This window comes from Notechis scutatus, chromosome 2 (genome assembly GCF_049901735.1).
Source record: "Notechis scutatus isolate UNSWTSFEM ecotype Mainland chromosome 2, rNotScu1.2, whole genome shotgun sequence".
In the NCBI taxonomy this organism is placed as follows: domain Eukaryota; kingdom Metazoa; phylum Chordata; class Lepidosauria; order Squamata; family Elapidae; genus Notechis; species Notechis scutatus.
This window is the reverse complement of record NC_142010.1, coordinates 164,260,995-164,278,340: the sequence shown is the minus strand read 5'-3', so window position 1 is coordinate 164,278,340 and position 17,346 is coordinate 164,260,995. Positions and strand designations below refer to the sequence as shown.

At 35.4% G+C, this 17,346-nt stretch overlaps 1 protein-coding gene and 1 long non-coding RNA gene across 29 annotated transcripts in view; one reads left to right on the top strand and one right to left on the bottom strand.

Moving 5' to 3' along the window:
* Nucleotides 1-17,346, bottom strand: part of LOC148132379 (uncharacterized) — a 531,004-nt gene that overhangs the window by 260,269 nt on the left and 253,389 nt on the right. The gene's annotated exons all lie outside the window — the stretch shown is intronic.
* Nucleotides 1-17,346, top strand: part of ADGRL3 (adhesion G protein-coupled receptor L3) — a 573,686-nt gene that overhangs the window by 472,441 nt on the left and 83,899 nt on the right. For all 28 annotated transcript variants that reach the window (XM_087957273.1, XM_087957271.1, XM_087957269.1 and 25 more), the window contains 2 exons: nucleotides 3,022-3,190; nucleotides 15,083-15,208. In XM_087957273.1, coding sequence (XP_087813399.1) covers nucleotides 3,022-3,190; nucleotides 15,083-15,208 — 295 coding nt within the window. The remainder of the gene's footprint in view (nucleotides 1-3,021; nucleotides 3,191-15,082; nucleotides 15,209-17,346) is intronic.

Below are 17,346 nucleotides of genomic sequence, written 5' to 3'. Positions count from 1 at the left end.
CATTTTCCCATTAATTCATTTATACATAAAAACATTTCTTTGTGCCTTGTATTTATAGTCCCTAAATACTATTTTTTAATATTTTCAAAGAATTATTCATAGTTCCACCATAACTTCAATATTCCAAATGTGTAGGGTTAATAATAACGCTAAATACTGACAATATTCAATCAATCCCAAGAGTGTATCTCAAAATCCCGCACAGTTCCTAGTCCTTAATTATTTTAAATTCATAATATAAGTTAACACACTATTAATATTGATAATACAGCTTAATTACCTAATCCTAAATCCCACCTACTGATTTATTTGGATTATATTATTAAATTATATTTTCTATTAGTATATATACTACTATTTTCCCTGTATATATTTCCCCATTTTATTGAAATGTTTTCATCCATCATCTCTTGACCTTTTTGAAATTCCATCGTTTATTGATTTTTTAATGAACCTTTTCTCTCTTTCTTGGAATCTTGTATCTCTTTTTGTTTTTTTGTACCTACCAATTTTCCCCTTCTGAGTACCTTTTATCTCTTTCTTCTGCTGTATTTGAACTCCCATCAACAAATCTTTTTTATTTTTCTTAAGGATATTTTTTTTCCTTTTCCCTCTATTCTATTATAAACTTTTATGGGGTTATGTCTTCGACTTATTAATCCTTTCTCCTCTTTATTTTTAACTTCTTGCGAGAGACAGTTTTTCTAAAGAATAGAATCAGTGTAGAGGCTCAATCTTTCTAAATTCTTTCCAAGAGTATTCAGAGGCCTTTTAAATCCGTCCCTAGAAATTCTTCCTTTGAATTTTGTAGTGATAAACCCAGAATGCTTGTTTATTTATTTTTGTGTTATTAATATGTTTCATATTCTGAAAACCTGAACTGTTTTCAATAAGTAGACAAGTATGAAGTTAAACAGTTCATAAACATAATAGAAATAGAATAAAAACAATCCAGCCCCTCTCCAAATATTAGTGAAGTTAATGGCTATGGAAGTCAATCATACAACGCCAACAGTTTCAAAGATGCCTAAACACAGGGGCCAGCATCATAAGAGGGAAAGACATTCCAGAGAACAGATGCTTTGCAAGAAAACCTCAACCAACTGTCAAGCTGCAGGTTGCAGAGCAGAGAACAGGGCCTCACTGGAGAACTGTAAATCTGTCTCCAGGTTGGTACCTGGAGACAGATTTAATTGAAGATTAACTGTTTCAGTTTAGTAATACCAGCTCTCTGGGTGAATACTAGGCTGGCAACCAGCACAGAGATGCATGCATGATAATGTTCCCTATTCAGGAGCCTAGTTGATGAACTGTAGGTTCCAGAATATTCCAAAGGAAAGCCCTAGAAAGTGGATTATATTAGTGAGTTTTGAAGTTACTGATGCCTGAATCTGTGTAGCCAAGCTATTTTTATTCAATAATGGGCTCTACAAAGATCGGCTGTTGGAGCAGCAATGACAGATCTAGGAAGCCCTTCAGAATGTGAACTTGTTCCTTCAGGGGTCTACAGTTCCCTCCAGAATAGGGAATACTTTTAATTCCTATTCCTACCCAGGAGCCATTGACCCACAATGCTTGTGTTCTACTGACGTGGCCCTTATCTGTTTTCTACGCTATTGCATTCAAGCAACAATTTAAGACTTGCATGGCCTGTCCTGATCCCAAAGTCACCAATTAATAGAGCTGGGATGACACCGTACCCCAAATGTTCTCATTACTGTATCAAACCACTTCATAGGTATTATAGATGACACTGTAAGTAAATTGTGTCATTCCAGAGAAAGACAGTCGGGAAGCCAAACTACAATACTGTATCTCAATGTTTTGCTCTAGAACAAGTTGCTGGGAGTACATAGCAGCACTCCAGCAGTTCCTAATCCACAAAGCCAATACAGACTGATACTGAAATCAGTGGTGATTAAATATAGCAGAAAAATCCCATAGGAGAACAGATTGAAAGCATTTTCAGAATGGAAAAGGGAGGTGATGTATGATGAATCATGTATTATAATATCACAATGCAAATTTTGCCCATTACATAGTGGTGTACGCTGTTACATTGATATGTAACTTTCATGTAGACACAACAAAAAAAGGGGCAGATGTTATACTATAGCACCATGACACGTTTTGTCATTTTGGCACCATGGACAGCAGTTGTTAGTATGTCCATACCATGTCCATACTGATTATGTTCCTCTCAAGGGAAAGTAATCCATCATATTAGCCAAGGGAGATTCTCTTATGATTAAGCCAGAACAGAACTCAGACTGAAGTGGATCTAGAAAATCAGTACTTATTAATAGTTAATAATACACTTTGGAATTTCTTCTTTTAAAAAACAAGCAATGCTTACAACAAAACAGAAATTTATGGGCAAAATTTATTTTGAAAGCTGGCTAGGTTGTATTTAAATTTTGGTTCAGGTTATTTAATATACAATTCATTTGAAAATACATTATGCAAAGAATTTTGGAGCCAGCTAACTGCAGAAAATATACAAAATGTATAAAGCCATCTGCTAGTGTTCCACCATTGCACTTTTTAAAAATAATAGGACTGTTGTTCTCTTAACTGTCCTCGTTTTTTTCCAGAGTGATTTACGTAGGATCAATGTGATGAAGCTTTAAAAATTAGGCATTTAAGAGAAGGAGGCAAATTTAAAATATTTTTTATTTTCCTCTACAGTGTCATATATCTCTATATTTTATTACATCTGCACTGCTCTGCTCAAAAACATTTGCTACAAGCCTGTTTTTCTAGAGAGGCATTTTCACGCTCATGACATTTTCCATCTATATATTTTCTTCAGATTATGAATTTGATAATAAACTGCATTGAATTCAAAAAATTCATTTCTCACAAATATTCACATTCTGCCTTTCTTTTCATCAAAGAATAATCTAAAATACTGTTGTGTTCATTGAATTGTTTTCTTTATCAGTCAAATACACTTCTTTTCTGTCCTTTCTTTTTTCTTTCTTTCTTTCTTTCTTCCTTTCTTCCTTCTTTCCTTGACAGGTCATGGGTTATAGGTGCAATAGCTCTGCTCTGCCTATTGGGACTCACCTGGGCCTTTGGACTTATGTATATTAATGAAAGCACGGTGATCATGGCGTACCTCTTCACCATTTTCAATTCTCTGCAGGGAATGTTTATATTCATTTTCCATTGTGTTCTCCAAAAAAAGGTAAGGATGATGCGATGTTGATTTTGATGATGGTGGTGGTGGTGGTGGTGGTGGTGGTGGTGGATCTTTTAAAGAAAGCAAGTCAGGTGCTTAATATCCTAATAACAACAACATTTTTAATATATACAGGGTCTTATATTTTGCACTTGTTGCGCCTTGGCTTTTAATTGGTTTGCTGTTCATAGAATGTGTCTGAACTTCTGATAAAAATGAACAGTTATTAATGATCATGGAGCATTTCATTCAATGTATATTATTTAGAAATACATTTAAAAAAACAATCCCTCTGAATTTCTCTCAGAATAGTACTATTCCAATTGATTTTACCTTGGCAGCAGTGTGGCAACTTTTCAGGAGCCAGGGTGTTGATCTGGCTTTTGTAGTAGAAGCTTTTGTGATAAGAGAGAACCAATCTGGTGTAGTGGTGAAGGTACTAGGCTAGAGACTGTGAGTTCCAGTGCTGCTTTAGCCATGAAAGCCAATTGGGTGACCTTGGGCCAGTCCCTCTCACTCAGCCCAGCCCATTTCACAGGGTGGTTGTTGTCAGGAAACTAGGAGGAGGACGTTGTGTTGAATATGTTTCCTGCCTTGAGTTATTAGTAAAAATAATAATGCTGGGATATAAATAAATAATGAAATATTCTTGAAGAACTTGCTTTTGGCAGATACTAGTACAACCTGGTTTCATCTGTTCCATCCAGATAAATGCAGAGATGGGGATTTTGTTAGCCATCAAACAGTATAAATTTTCGGTTTCAGTTTTTTAGGATCAAAGATCAGCCAAAAGAACTTTCATTTCATTGAACATAATATTGGTGTACATTAAAATATTGAACGTGGGGTGAAAAGTACATTTTGAACTATGTGTTTTGAGACTAAGTAATCCATAGCAATCTTCTTTAAAATTGTAGATCCAACTTTTGTACAGGTAGATACAGAAAATTATAGGCCAGAGAGTTTTAACATATCCTGGATGAATTATTATTAATAAAATAAGTAAGCGTATAGAAAGTCACATCTTTTTAAACAACAGAGTTTTTCTAGTGTTAATCTTACTTCACAACATTTAAAACTGCTTTGAATGTCAACAGTGGATGTGATCTACATAGGTTAACTTTATCCATTGGAATTTGAATTAATTGTTTCCAAGTTGTTCCAGTCATTCGAATGTACCTTTTCTTTAGGTATAACTGAGAGTATTTACACCAAGACAAATTCCTTGTGTGTCCAATCACACTTGGCCAATAAAGTATTCTATTCTATTCTGTCTATTTAGGCTTCAAAAAGACTTTGACGAAGTCTTTCACTAAAACTCTAGAGTAAATTTAACATCATTGGGATAAAAGGAGAAGTTTAATTTCTGAGTAACTGAACTCAGTGGCTTGTGGGTTCTTTCTAACTCTTTGATTCATTGAAGTCCTTTAATGGATTGCTAACTAATTAAAGAACAGGGAAAAGAAAGAAGGAATTAATGGATAATTTCCATAAGGTGGAAGTATCCAAAGTGAGGTCTCCTAAGGATTTGCAGTGAGATTGCTTTTTAATATATTCATAAACCACCTGAAATTGCAGATGAGCAATATGGCATACATCTCCAAAATTAATCTTTCCAGCCTGGAAAAGGGACTTTAAAATGGCAAATGTAATTCACAGTAAGCAAGCAGCAAGTGATGAAGTGCCATCCAGGGCCTTAAAATTCTTGGCAATGTACCATATAACAGCATGGAACCTTTAGAGGATTAGAAATATTTCTCCAATGCTTCCTGGAATAGCAATATGTCCACACAATAATGCACATTGAGATGGTCATTCCAGGTAGTGAAGAAAAGAAAAAGCAAACACTTAAAATGGACATGATGAGAAAAATGTGAGTGGAATTAGTAGGGAGATTAGCAAGGGAGTTCCCAGGGGAGACTCTTTTGGAGTGTGTACCCTTTCCTTTTTCTTTTTACCTATCTTCTTCTTTCGGTCCAATCTAATCTTCATCTAGCATTTCTCTGTGCTCAATACCACAGGAAGCAAATAGTGAATACTTATGTGTGAGTTTGGCTAGAAGAGTTCATAGGGAAGAATCCAAGTAACATGGACAATGACCTGAAAAACAGATAAAATTGACAAAAATATAGCAAAAGAGAAGGTGAACTTGCATTATATGTTAAAAAAAAAATCACTACACCTGTACAGAAATGCATAAAATCAAAGATGAATGGTAAAACCTTGAATGCATATGGATTAGTATAAAAGGAAAAAAGAATGACATTGCCATCCAACCAAGCAGAAGAAATAGATGAACTTTTTTGCTAACCTGTTAACTAATGTATGTAGGAAACATACCACAGTAGTAATGGGGGACTTTAACTACCTTGACATCAACTGGGAAACAGACTCTGCATGACATGGGATATCGAACAGGTTCCTTATGAGCCTAGCTGACAACTTTGTCATCCAAAAAGTAGAGGGAACTAAAGGGTCAGCAATATTGGATTTAATTCTTACCAAAAGAGATGAAATGATAGAGGGGGTTGAAGTTGCAGGAAGTTTGGTGGAGAGTGACCATGTCACATTTGAATTCAATATAATGCAGACACACATAATAGAACCAAATCAGACAAGTATCTTAGACTTTAAAAGAGCTGATTTCAACAAACTTTGAGCTTTCCATGGATTAAAATATTAAAGACAAAACAACTCAGGAAATTTGGGAAACTCTGAAAAATGTTATTATAAAAAGCCAGTCCACCACAATACTGTTGAAAAAGAAAAGTAGTAGTAGAAGAAGAAACCAGCATGGTTGTATAAAGAATTCTCTGATAAACTAAAAGAAAAAAGGAATAAGTATAAAAAATGGAAAGAGGGACACATAACTAAGACAGAATACCAGGATATAGCCTGAATCTGCAAAAATGAAGTCAGGAAAGTTAAGGCTCAGAATGAACTAAGACTTGCAACAAATGTCAAAAATAATTTCAAAAGTTTCTTTCAACATGTAAAAAAAAACCAAGAAAAAAGTCAAGGAAACAATTGGCCCACTAATGGGAGAAGATGGCAAGGAAATGTGAGTAGCAGGGAGAAAGCAGAGTTGCTTAATTCATCCTTTGTATTTATCTTCATGCATAAAGAAAAAAAAATAGCCAAACCTACCAAAAACAGAACCATAAAATACAAATTAAAATAGGCAAGAAAATGGTGAGAGAAAACCTGTTTACCTAGATGAGTTCAAATCACCAGGAACAGATGGATTACCCAGAGTTCTGAAGGAGCTGGCAGACATGATCTCGGAATCACTGAACTATATCATTCAAAGTTCCTTGAGCACCAGGGAACTATCAGAGGACTGGAAAAGAGCAATGTGGTTCTCATTTTCACATGCACAAAAAAAAGAGGGAGGAGCAAAATGGATCCAGGGAACTGAAGACCAGTCAGCCTAACATCAGTACCTTGGAAGATCCTGGAAAAGATAATCAAGCAATAGATCTGCAAACACCTAGAAGCAAACAAAGTTATAACAAGAAATCAATATGGTTTGACAAAAACAGGTCGTGCCAAACAAATCTTATTTCATACTGAGACTGAATTAGTGAACCAGTGAAATAATGTGGACATAGTGTACTTGGATTTTGGTAAGGCATTTGACAAAGTGGACCACCACCTATTTCTTTGTAAGTTAGAAAATGTGGGATAGGTGGCATCACCACCAAATGGATTTGTAACTGGCTGACAAATTGTAGTTAGCTTGTAGTCCTTAATGGAACTACATCTACATGGAAGGAAGGAAGCAGTGGGGTACCCCAAGATTCTGTCTTAGGTCCAGTACTCTTCAATATCTTCATAAATGATTTAGAAGGGAAACTCATCAAATTTTCAGATGACACCAAGCTGGCAAGAATAGCCAACTCTTCAGAACACGCTCAAGATTCAGAAGCATCTCAACAGGCTTGAACACTAGGCTCTATCTAACAAAATGAAATTCAGTGGTGATAAAAGTAAGGTTTTATACTTAGGCAAAAAAAACCAAATGTACAAGTACAGAATAGGTGGAACATAGCTCAATAGCAGTAACTGTGACAGGGATCATGGAGTGCTAATGGACAATCACTTAAATATGAGCCAATACAATCCTAGACTGCATTAACAGAGGGATAGAATCAAGACCACATATAGTATTAGTACCACTTAATAATATCTTGGTAAGTCACAACAATATTAAAAAAATGTTGAGACTCTGGAAAGAGTGCAGAGAAGAGCAACAAAGATGATTAGAAGCTAAAACATGAAGGAATGGGTATGTCTAGTCTAATGAAAAGGACCAGGGTAACACAATAGCAGTGTTCCAATATTTGAGGAGCTGCCACAAAGAAGAGAAGGATTCAGCCTATAGCAACAGAAGGAGGACAAGAAGCAATGGATGGAAACTAACCAAGGAAAGAACCAACCTAGAACTAAGGAGAAATTTCCCAACAGTGAGAACAATTAACTAGTAGAATGCTTGCCTTCAGACGGTATGGATAATCCATCACTAGAGGTGTTTAAGAAAAGATTGGGCAGCCATTTATCTGAAATAGTTTAGGGTCTCCTGCTTGATAATCTGGTCCCTTCCAACTCTGTTATTCTGTTAATTATCTGTTCTGTTAAGTAGTGAAAAAAGTGATTGTGTTACCCTTGGATCTGTGATATCCAGGAGGAGGAACTGGAAAAAAAAAAAAACGCAGACCTGCATACATATTAGACTTTCAGTTGGTCAGGGGAAACGTAAGTGAGATTCAATGCCTTGAAATCCTAAACAATAAAAACATTCAAAAGGGATGGGAGATAGGAAATTCTATAGAATGAGATATTGAAGAAGCCATCAGAAATTATTCCCATAAAGAATTCAGTTTGGATACATGCAGAATTTTATAAAATGTTGAAAAGCAAAAAGGGCATGCTTAGCCAATGAAAAGGGGATGATTACAAGGCAATTTCTAGAAAGGATCTCTATTAGATAAACTAAAGCTGAGAATGAGTTGAGACTTAGCAAAGATACCAAAATAAATAAATAAAAAGGGCATGTTAGAAATAAAAGGAAAACCAAAGACAATATAGTTCGACCGTGAGGAGAAAGTAGTGTACAATATTCAGTGGAGCTTGCTCTTGTCATGTCAACCTTTTTAACAGGTTTAGTATGTAAACATAGGATGATTGTTCCAGCAAGCCAGAAACACTATCATGTTTTGTTCTCCCTTTCTCTGATATCCAGTGTTACTCTGTTAGCACCCACCTACCTATTCTTTTGAAATGGCCCAACATAAACACTCATTGTTTTCATCAAGACTACATAGAAACTGGCCTCTGAATAGCACGTCTTGATTTTAAGAAAGATCATCTAGGTCAGTCAGTAAGCTGGAACCATGGCTAGACTCAGGGGTGGGATACGACAGGGTTAACTACTGGTTCCGTATTTACGAGCTTCCCTGCACACTGTGAGCCAAGCATCTGACGCAGCCTTTGAAACAGCCCTTTTTTCCTGTTTTTGTAACTGCAGCTGTGGCTTGTTCGGCAGGTGAAGTTGAAAAATCAGGAAATAAAGGTCAGGTAAGAGCCGGGTGGGCAAAAACATCAGCAGACATAGAACCGGTTCTATGTCTGCTGCTCTTCAGAGCTACCAGTTCTACAGAGGTGGACAGAACTGGTAGAAACCCACCCCTGTCTAGACTTGATGCCTGCTACTTTTCATCCGTTTCATTTCCACTTGAGTAAAAGGGCAGGGGCCAGCTTGACTCCACTAGTCATCTTGATTAATCTATTAAGATTTGTGTCACTATTAAAATTATTCATCTTTTGATGACCTATTTGGAAATGGAAATGTTATGAGACCATAGTGAGTCATTTTAGCATAGTTCGTCATGGAAAAATAGCATGCAGATAAAGATAGTAATGGAAGGATGTAGTTGTAATCCAATATATGTCCTGGGGAGCACATGAACAAAAAGGGAGGCACATAAAAACTTACTGTTTTTTTCCATGGTTGGAAAGGGTGGATAAATATAAGTTTAGCCTTAGCAATATGATTTATGATGTATTTTGGCACCATGGAAAGGCCCAGTAGTTTCTCAGCCACTGATTAGTCCCAAGGATTACTATTATAATTATACAGTATTATTACTCTTACTGCTGTTGCTGCTTCTCAAACTAAATAACAGCTACAACAAGTACCTTTTGGTTTGGTTTGAATAAGGAATCAACAGTGAAATGGTCAAACTCAAATAAGTTGGCAGCTAAAACAAAAAAAATGTAATTAAAAAACTTGTCCAACTTGAAGAATGGTTAAAATAGCAAATGTAGTTTGATGAGACTACAAGTTGTAAGACAAAGTGAAATCTCTGTATATAATAAATGATAATTATAATTTCATAATATTATCCTAAAAATATTGGATGGCTCTTGTAAAATATGCATGTTAACAAAATTTCTATCTGTCAGTTCCAAAAGGCCACACTGCTTGGATCCACAACATATACTACACTAATACATTATGACATCCTAGGTCCTAGGAAAGAACTGGATGGAATGAAACCAAAACCTGCTAAACCAGCTGTGATTTCACATTTTTGTGTCTTTAATGATTTATTGTTTGGCTTTTATGCCAAATCAAAATAAAAAATATTTTATAGAATAAGATTACTTGTTATAAAGTAGAGTAAAAGACATAACTAAATGAAAATGAAAATGGTATTTCTATATCATTACTACCATTAACCAGCCAGTTCCACATATGCAGTTCTCAATTGTGGTGTTTTGTTCAGATAAAGGGCCATATTATATATTATTTTGGAGTTCTGACCTCACATGAAATAAGTTGTTTTAATGCAAAGATCCCAAAAGGCTGTCTAATGTGAAATCCAAGATGTGACTCTTATACAGTTGACATTCAAAAAATATATGTGCTATGTCCTTTATCTCTGGAGCTTCAAAAAAAAAAAAAGTACATTCATCATAAATCCATCTGCCCAAATTTCACTCAAGTAAATACCTCCCTAACGTTCTTGAGCATTTCTGTATTTAATACTCAGTAATTTGGAAAGTGTGTTTAAAGCAGCTAATCCATTTCAATGTGCCAGCTTACTGAGGATAGCAGTGTCTTTCAAAGTATCTATAGTATAGCCAAAATTCTTTGTGCAAAAATCTTTTCTTTTGTCTTCCAGAAAGAGTCAGACAAGAAACAGAGACCATATATTCCTGATATAATTTGTCAGTTGTGCAATCCAAAAGGTCCCTAATTGAGATTTTGCCTATTCTATTAGACATATTTTTGAGGTCTTTAGTTTCATAGCCTTGGTTTGCACCAATAATTGTATGGCCTGATTTTAGACAAAGAACAAATTGTTTAAATTTCTAATTCAACTCACACTGCAGCAGCTGAGCTTCTTTTATCCACACCCAAATGATGCTATGCTTGTGTTTGTTCTAGTAATGGCATGCGTTGTAAGCCCCAAACTTCATCTCCATATAATAGTATAGTGGTAATGTTGACTTTTCATGCATTAATTGGAGCTAAAACATCTGAATCCTAATGCTTTGTAATTTATAACATTGAATTTCTACCTGCCCTTCTCTGGGTGAACTCCTTTGATGATGAAGGAATCCAGATCCAGTCTCATAGAAGATTACATCTAAATAAGGAAATATGTTAGCTTGCTCAATTGACTCACCATTTAATAGCCATCTATGGCTGAGATAGTTTTTTTTTAAACCATGATCTTTATTCTGATGTATTAATAATCAAAGAATTATTAGGGCAGTAGCCAAGTCTTAACAATCTATGCAACCCAAAATAGAAGAGTATTGTCAACATATAGTAACATATGTTGAGTACCTTAGTCATGTGTAGTACAGAATCCTTAATCAGTCGTGGTAAGTCATTAACATATAGAGTGAATAGCAATGGTGCAACTATGCACCCTTGTCTTACTCCTTTGTAAGACAGTCAATTCTCCTTGTCATGACTTCTTTAACCCTAAACCACACCCAGTTTACAATATACTTTTTACAGTATTTGTCTAAAGTACTTTGGTCAGTGCAAGCAGGCTGTATTCTGTATTGAGAACAATTAATTTCAATTTCCTCTATAATATTTTTCTGTTTACTCAAATGCTGCACTAAGGTTTATAAAGGCAGCAATCAGCTGGGTCACCTTACTGACATATTTGGTAATTAGATGGTTCAAGCAATAGTGGATTGTCTGAAGTCAGCTTGTCCTTCTGCAAGAATGTACAGTACTTGTCAGCTACCCAGCTCTCAACTCTCCTCAAGAGGAACCTGGCATATATTTTAGCACAATATCCATTAGATGCATGAGCCTGTAATTGCTAGAATCCTTTTTAGGAACTACAACTGCCATCTTCCCCCTGACTGCAATATGGCAGACACTATTTATATGTATAAATAAACCTACCAAGAGAGAGGCTCATGGTTGGATAATTTTTGAATAGCTTGGCTGGTAGAAAGTCCTCAACAGGAGCTTTATTTATTGTTCTTCATACCTTTTGTAATAGATTTAATCTTGTTTTTCTAATACTGGTAGCCATGGTGTAGTTTCAGTAGGTGGTAAATTGCTGTTTAGTAACTGTTTCTCAACAGGTTCCAGGGAGCAAACAGGTGATGATATTAATTTTCCCAGTCCTCAGCTGTGATTGGTATATTGAATGTGAATCTCCATTCTTTCAGGATCCCAGCTAAAATATAGCTGAATTATGACTTCTTGCTGACAGCTCATGTCCTGACCAATTTGAAGCAGCATGGCTCCCCCAACCTTTGAATTAACAAGTTTTTTGTATCCTCTTCTTAGAAATAGCATCCTAGCCTGTATATATACAAAGGAATGCCTCTGAGCAAATCTCATAACTGGTTCTTCAATCGCTTTTTCATCAAATGAGCTTCTTTGTCAAACCTGGGAGAACTATCTATAAGGAAACTTTTGGAGGAGGGTTTGATTAATAGATGTTTTTAGTCAACATGTGACACAAATTTATGAATGCATTGAAGACTGACTGCTAGTCAGTTGTGAGAGAGTGGACTGTTAAGACCCAACTGATAGCATTCTCTGATTTGAAACTATGCAGCAAGGGTGTCAAACTCATGGCCTGCAGACCAGATGCATCATACGCTGGCCATGCCCACCCCCAGTTTAGCAATGGGGGGGAAAGTCATGCTGTCATGTGACGATGATGTGACTACACAAGTTTGACACTCCTGCTATACCACATTGCCTTGGTAGACATACTTTGGATCATATTAACCATTTTATTTTATTCTGACTCATCCCTCAGTTAACTAACATGTTTGAGTGTAAGGTGGATCCTTGCCTCCCAGAATTTGAAAATTACATTTAAAAATCAGCAGTCAACTTTAGACCAGCATTATTATCTTTATTTATCTCTTGAATGCCAATGGTGATTATCAAAAAATTATTTGAGAGTTCACTATATTGACTATAATCATATCATGTAATAAAGGGATGTATTTTTATGGAACAAAATTATGCTGGTAAATGAAACATTTTTTCAACATTTTTATATCTGAATTTAATGGCCAGTATATGAAGCAAATTATTCCTGTTATATGATTTCTCAACCTGCCATTGCAATTATTCCTTAGTAAGAATACACAATCCCCTTGAAGTTCTCCCTTTATACTTTAATTTTTTGGTAGAGATGTATCAGCACCGAAAATCTGGGAGTTATAATGGGTCACCTACCCCTGCTAAGCAGGTGTCTTGTAAAGCTATTTTATCAAATTCTGAAAAGAATCTCATCAAATCAATTAATATTCTATACTAGAAACTATTCGGGAATTGTTTCAAATTCAGATAAATTCTAGTTTGAGCTTAGTAATTGGGAATTTCATTTTGGATACTTTTCTGAAATGATAGGGACACAATTGGGACACTTCCAGGTAGAACGTGTGTGTCAAATTTGCTCTTATACTTGGCACAATTCTAACCTTTTTTAGAAGGGACAAGTTGCATGTATTCATACATCAAATGACAATAAGGGCACATTCTGGGTAGAATTCAGATGCCAAAATACAGTATATGTTAGCTAAATATTTCCCCTTTCAATATCTTTAAAGTCTAATTGAGAAAAGTAATGCAAAATAGCTAAATAGAATTTCCAGAATCTGAAGCATTATACTTCAGAAGTGAATAACTGGATATAAAGGCTTTATGGCAGAAGATGTCTAGCTACCACTGAAGAGAAAGCATTATACAAATACTGATCCTTGATCTTAACGGGAAGCAGGAGCCTTTCAATCTTAGACAATTAAGCAGTTCTCATATGGTGAATTAAAAATGATTAGTATATTTAGGTTAGTAGGAGTCTGGGTGCTTCTGTGATCTCATGGGCATTATTTTACCTGGATTGAGTGTTTGTAATTCTTCTGGTGAGTTCTTCAAAGCATGTGGTTATGTCATCAATATCTAGCTACCCAGCTTCTCTTGGTCTTTAATTCTAAGAAGCTGGGAATATTTCTTAATAATCAAGGCAACTTCTCCTTTTCCATTGTTCATGTTCTTTTTAAAGAAATTCTATCTTTTCATTGCTGTATTTCACTTATAGATTTCTTATTAGGTCTAAGTTAATAGATACAACCATAATATGAGTATTAGAATATAGAAAGTGAAAATAATGACATTTATGAGTAATGATCTTTTCTGAATTTTTTAATTGAACTACTCTCACACATTCTCATAAGTCGTTTTGTTTATTGTAGGAAAAGAAAGGTAATAAACTAATAAACCAATCAATGAAGTCCTTACATTAAGTCCTTCTGAGTAGCAATCTCCAACTAGCACAAAATTCAGCTGAAAGGTTTTTAATCAGGAAGAAATTTCTTGTCACAGTTTAGCCAGCAGTGAAATGGCATCATGGAATGGAACTTGAGTTAAAAGTGGTTGAGAATCATTTTGTATGGCTTGCATTAATAGCCAGAAAGCTGTGTTTGTCTGAAACTGCAGTTGATGTATTTATTAAGGATTGATTGGTTGATGGGTTATTAATTCTATTTCTCTATTCATATTGAAAATTCAAGGAGCAACTAAAACACAATATTCAAAATTTAAAACAAATATTAAAATTATAATAGGAAAATGTATTTAAGTGGGGGTTTTTTCTTTATTTCCCAATTTATGCTGTTTTTTCCCTGTATTTATACATTTCTACTGCAATAGACCTTGGCTAGATGAAAATAAATATTCACTTAACAATTAATAGAATATAGAGTTTTTTCATGTAAATTGATTTAAAATGTAAATTATAAAAGTATCTGCATTTTAGTGGCTAAATTACAAATAATAATTAGCTGAGAAATTAAATGGAATAGAGTTGGCAAGAAATACATGTGACCCCAATACCGATTATATTTCTTCTGATCTATGTAGCCATGGATAAGATATATGTTTCTATTCTACTTCATATTGAAGAAGTTTTAGATGGACTTGCTCTGCTTTATGGAGGGGTTTGGTTTTTTTGTCCTCTTAAGTTTCCTGGTTTATATTGTAAAGTTTAAAAAATTCAATCATCTTGTACTTATCTATGTTGAAAGGTGATTATATGAATGAATGAACCATACATGCAAAGATGTAGGGCATATTGGCAGAGGAAAATGGAAATTTCTGAATTAGATAGATAAACTTTCTTTTTGTACCTCCAAAATATCTAATTTTATTACTCCTCAAAAAGTCTGGATTTTTAATTGAACACCTTCATAGCAAATACTATATATTTTAAAATATGACAGTAGCAGTCCAGAAACAATTATAGTTGAATCATTTTCCCAATACATGCACATACAAAATCATTTTCAAAATTGAAGAATGGATTTCCTGCTAATAAATATCACAATTTAATTTGTTAGGTACGTAAAGAATATGGGAAATGCCTGCGTACACATTGTTGTAGTGGGAAAAGTACAGAGAACTCCATCGGCTCAGGAAAAACTTCTGGGTCACGAACTCCTGGACGGTACTCCACAGGATCACAGGTAAAAAGTATTTCTTAAGTTGAAAAAATGTAGTTACTTTGCCCAAATAATTAACTTTTCAGTCATAATTGTTATAGTTCTTTTCAGCTAAGTTTCTTTAGCAATTTCCTTATACAGTTTGCTTATACAGTATCTACACAATAGGAAAATGGGCTGACGGGGGTTTATAAAAATAGAAGATTTTCACTTCATGTCAGATTCTGCCCCAGATTCTGTGTTCTGAGAAAAAAATACTTAGCTGTTGTTATTAATTGCATTTTGATACTTTTGAAGCAACGTGTTCAACATGGCTAACAAGAAAAAATACATAGAAGATGTTACAAAAGTACAGTCTTAAAAGAATTGTCATTATGACTTGTTCAGAACTTTGAAAAGCTCAAAATGAAAACTCATTTTGGCCAGGGGTCCCTTTTTTTTTTCATGCATGCCTAGGCACAGATCCCTCATTTCTCTTTGAGGGCCACATCATAGCACTTTTGATGATATGCAGTTATCTTGTTTGCTATATAACTTATTTCTAGAAATATTAACAAATCCTTCGAAGGATATGTGGACAGGAATAAGCAAGATACAGTTAACAATGAGTCCCTGTAACTGGTTTTCCCTTAGTCCTGGTACTCTTATTCTGAGGGTCATAAAGCTTTTCCTTCGTGTGATTGCAAAGTTGTCTTTTGGTCTTGGGGAGGACATGTAATGGGTATCTATATATGCTTAGGCATTTACTTAAAAACAAGGTTACTGTAATTGTTCATCACAGCTACAAGCAAATCATTGCATGTAAATCATGAAAGCCACAGAGGTACAAAAGACTGCTCTGGCAGTCATGTCTCCAAAATCCTCTGGAAATTATCATGCTTTGCCTCGTGCTTGTTCAATGTCAACCACTCAAAGTCGCTAGCAGTCAAGCAATATAAAGAATGAAAAAGAAAGAAAGAAAGAAAGAAAGAAAGAAAGAAAGAAAGAAAGAAAGAAAGAAAGAAAGAAAGAAAGAAAGAAAGAAAGAAAGAAAGAAATTGGTACGACTTTGAGTTCTTCCACACAAATTGTTAACCATAGGCAGAAATGCTTCATTGAGAGACTTGAACAGATCACATCAGCTTCATTTTGTCTTGTCCCAGCATGGATTGCAGCTTGCAATTGAGCTTCCTTGTCTCATCTGCTCCATTGTGTAACATTTTCAAACACACACATATATTTTCAAACAGATATTTCTGTTCACTGGTCACAGTATCCATAAACATTCTGTATACAATGAGAAGGGCAAGCTCCTATAAATCCTGGCTGGTTCACCATTTCCTATCTGAATGTACAACAGGTATATCAATGGTTAAACCAAGTGAGAGATTATCAGAAAGGACTGGACTTTTCACACACACATAACACACCCTGCAACCAGTAAAAAGAAGACAGGCTAAAAAAAGATGTGTAAATATACCACATTCGGGTAGAGATTCTTGAAAACAGGTGGCCCCTTGGGTAACTCAGTCCCAACTCATGTAGAGCTTTAAGGGTGACAATCACCACCTTAAATTGCACCCAGGAACATATCAATGCAGCTCATGCAGAAGTGATGTTATGTGTGTGTTGTATATCTGGCACATTTTATTAGCCATGCGGCCACATTCTGCATCAGTTGAAGTTTTTGAATCTTCTTCAGGGGTAGCCCCATGCAGAGCAGATCCCTGGATCCCCAGAGCGGATCCCCAGACCCCCAGATTGTGCACAGGGTCTACACTAACCCCATCCACAACTAAGGATGGAAAATCCTTGTCTCCACAGGATCCAAGAGCCCATAGCAACTCTGCTTTATTAGGGTTGAGTTGGAGCCCGTTTCATCCCATCCAATCCCCCAAATATGCCACTGTTATAGAAAGGTGGGATACTTATTTTACTTTCTTTTGTGGGGAAGGGATTTGTTTATGAATATAAAACAGAGAAAATGGGGAACGACATTCCTCACCAGTAGATGAGCATTGAATGGCTCTGATGTGTCTTGCTTATTTTGGTGGGCAGGAATGAAAATGTATCAACTGCTACCAGATCTGGTCAGATTAGCCATAATAAAATGTTTTTAGTGTCTTGGTGAGTGAAATTCTATGAACAGCCGTGCTTTATTCCACCCCCCCCCACACACACAC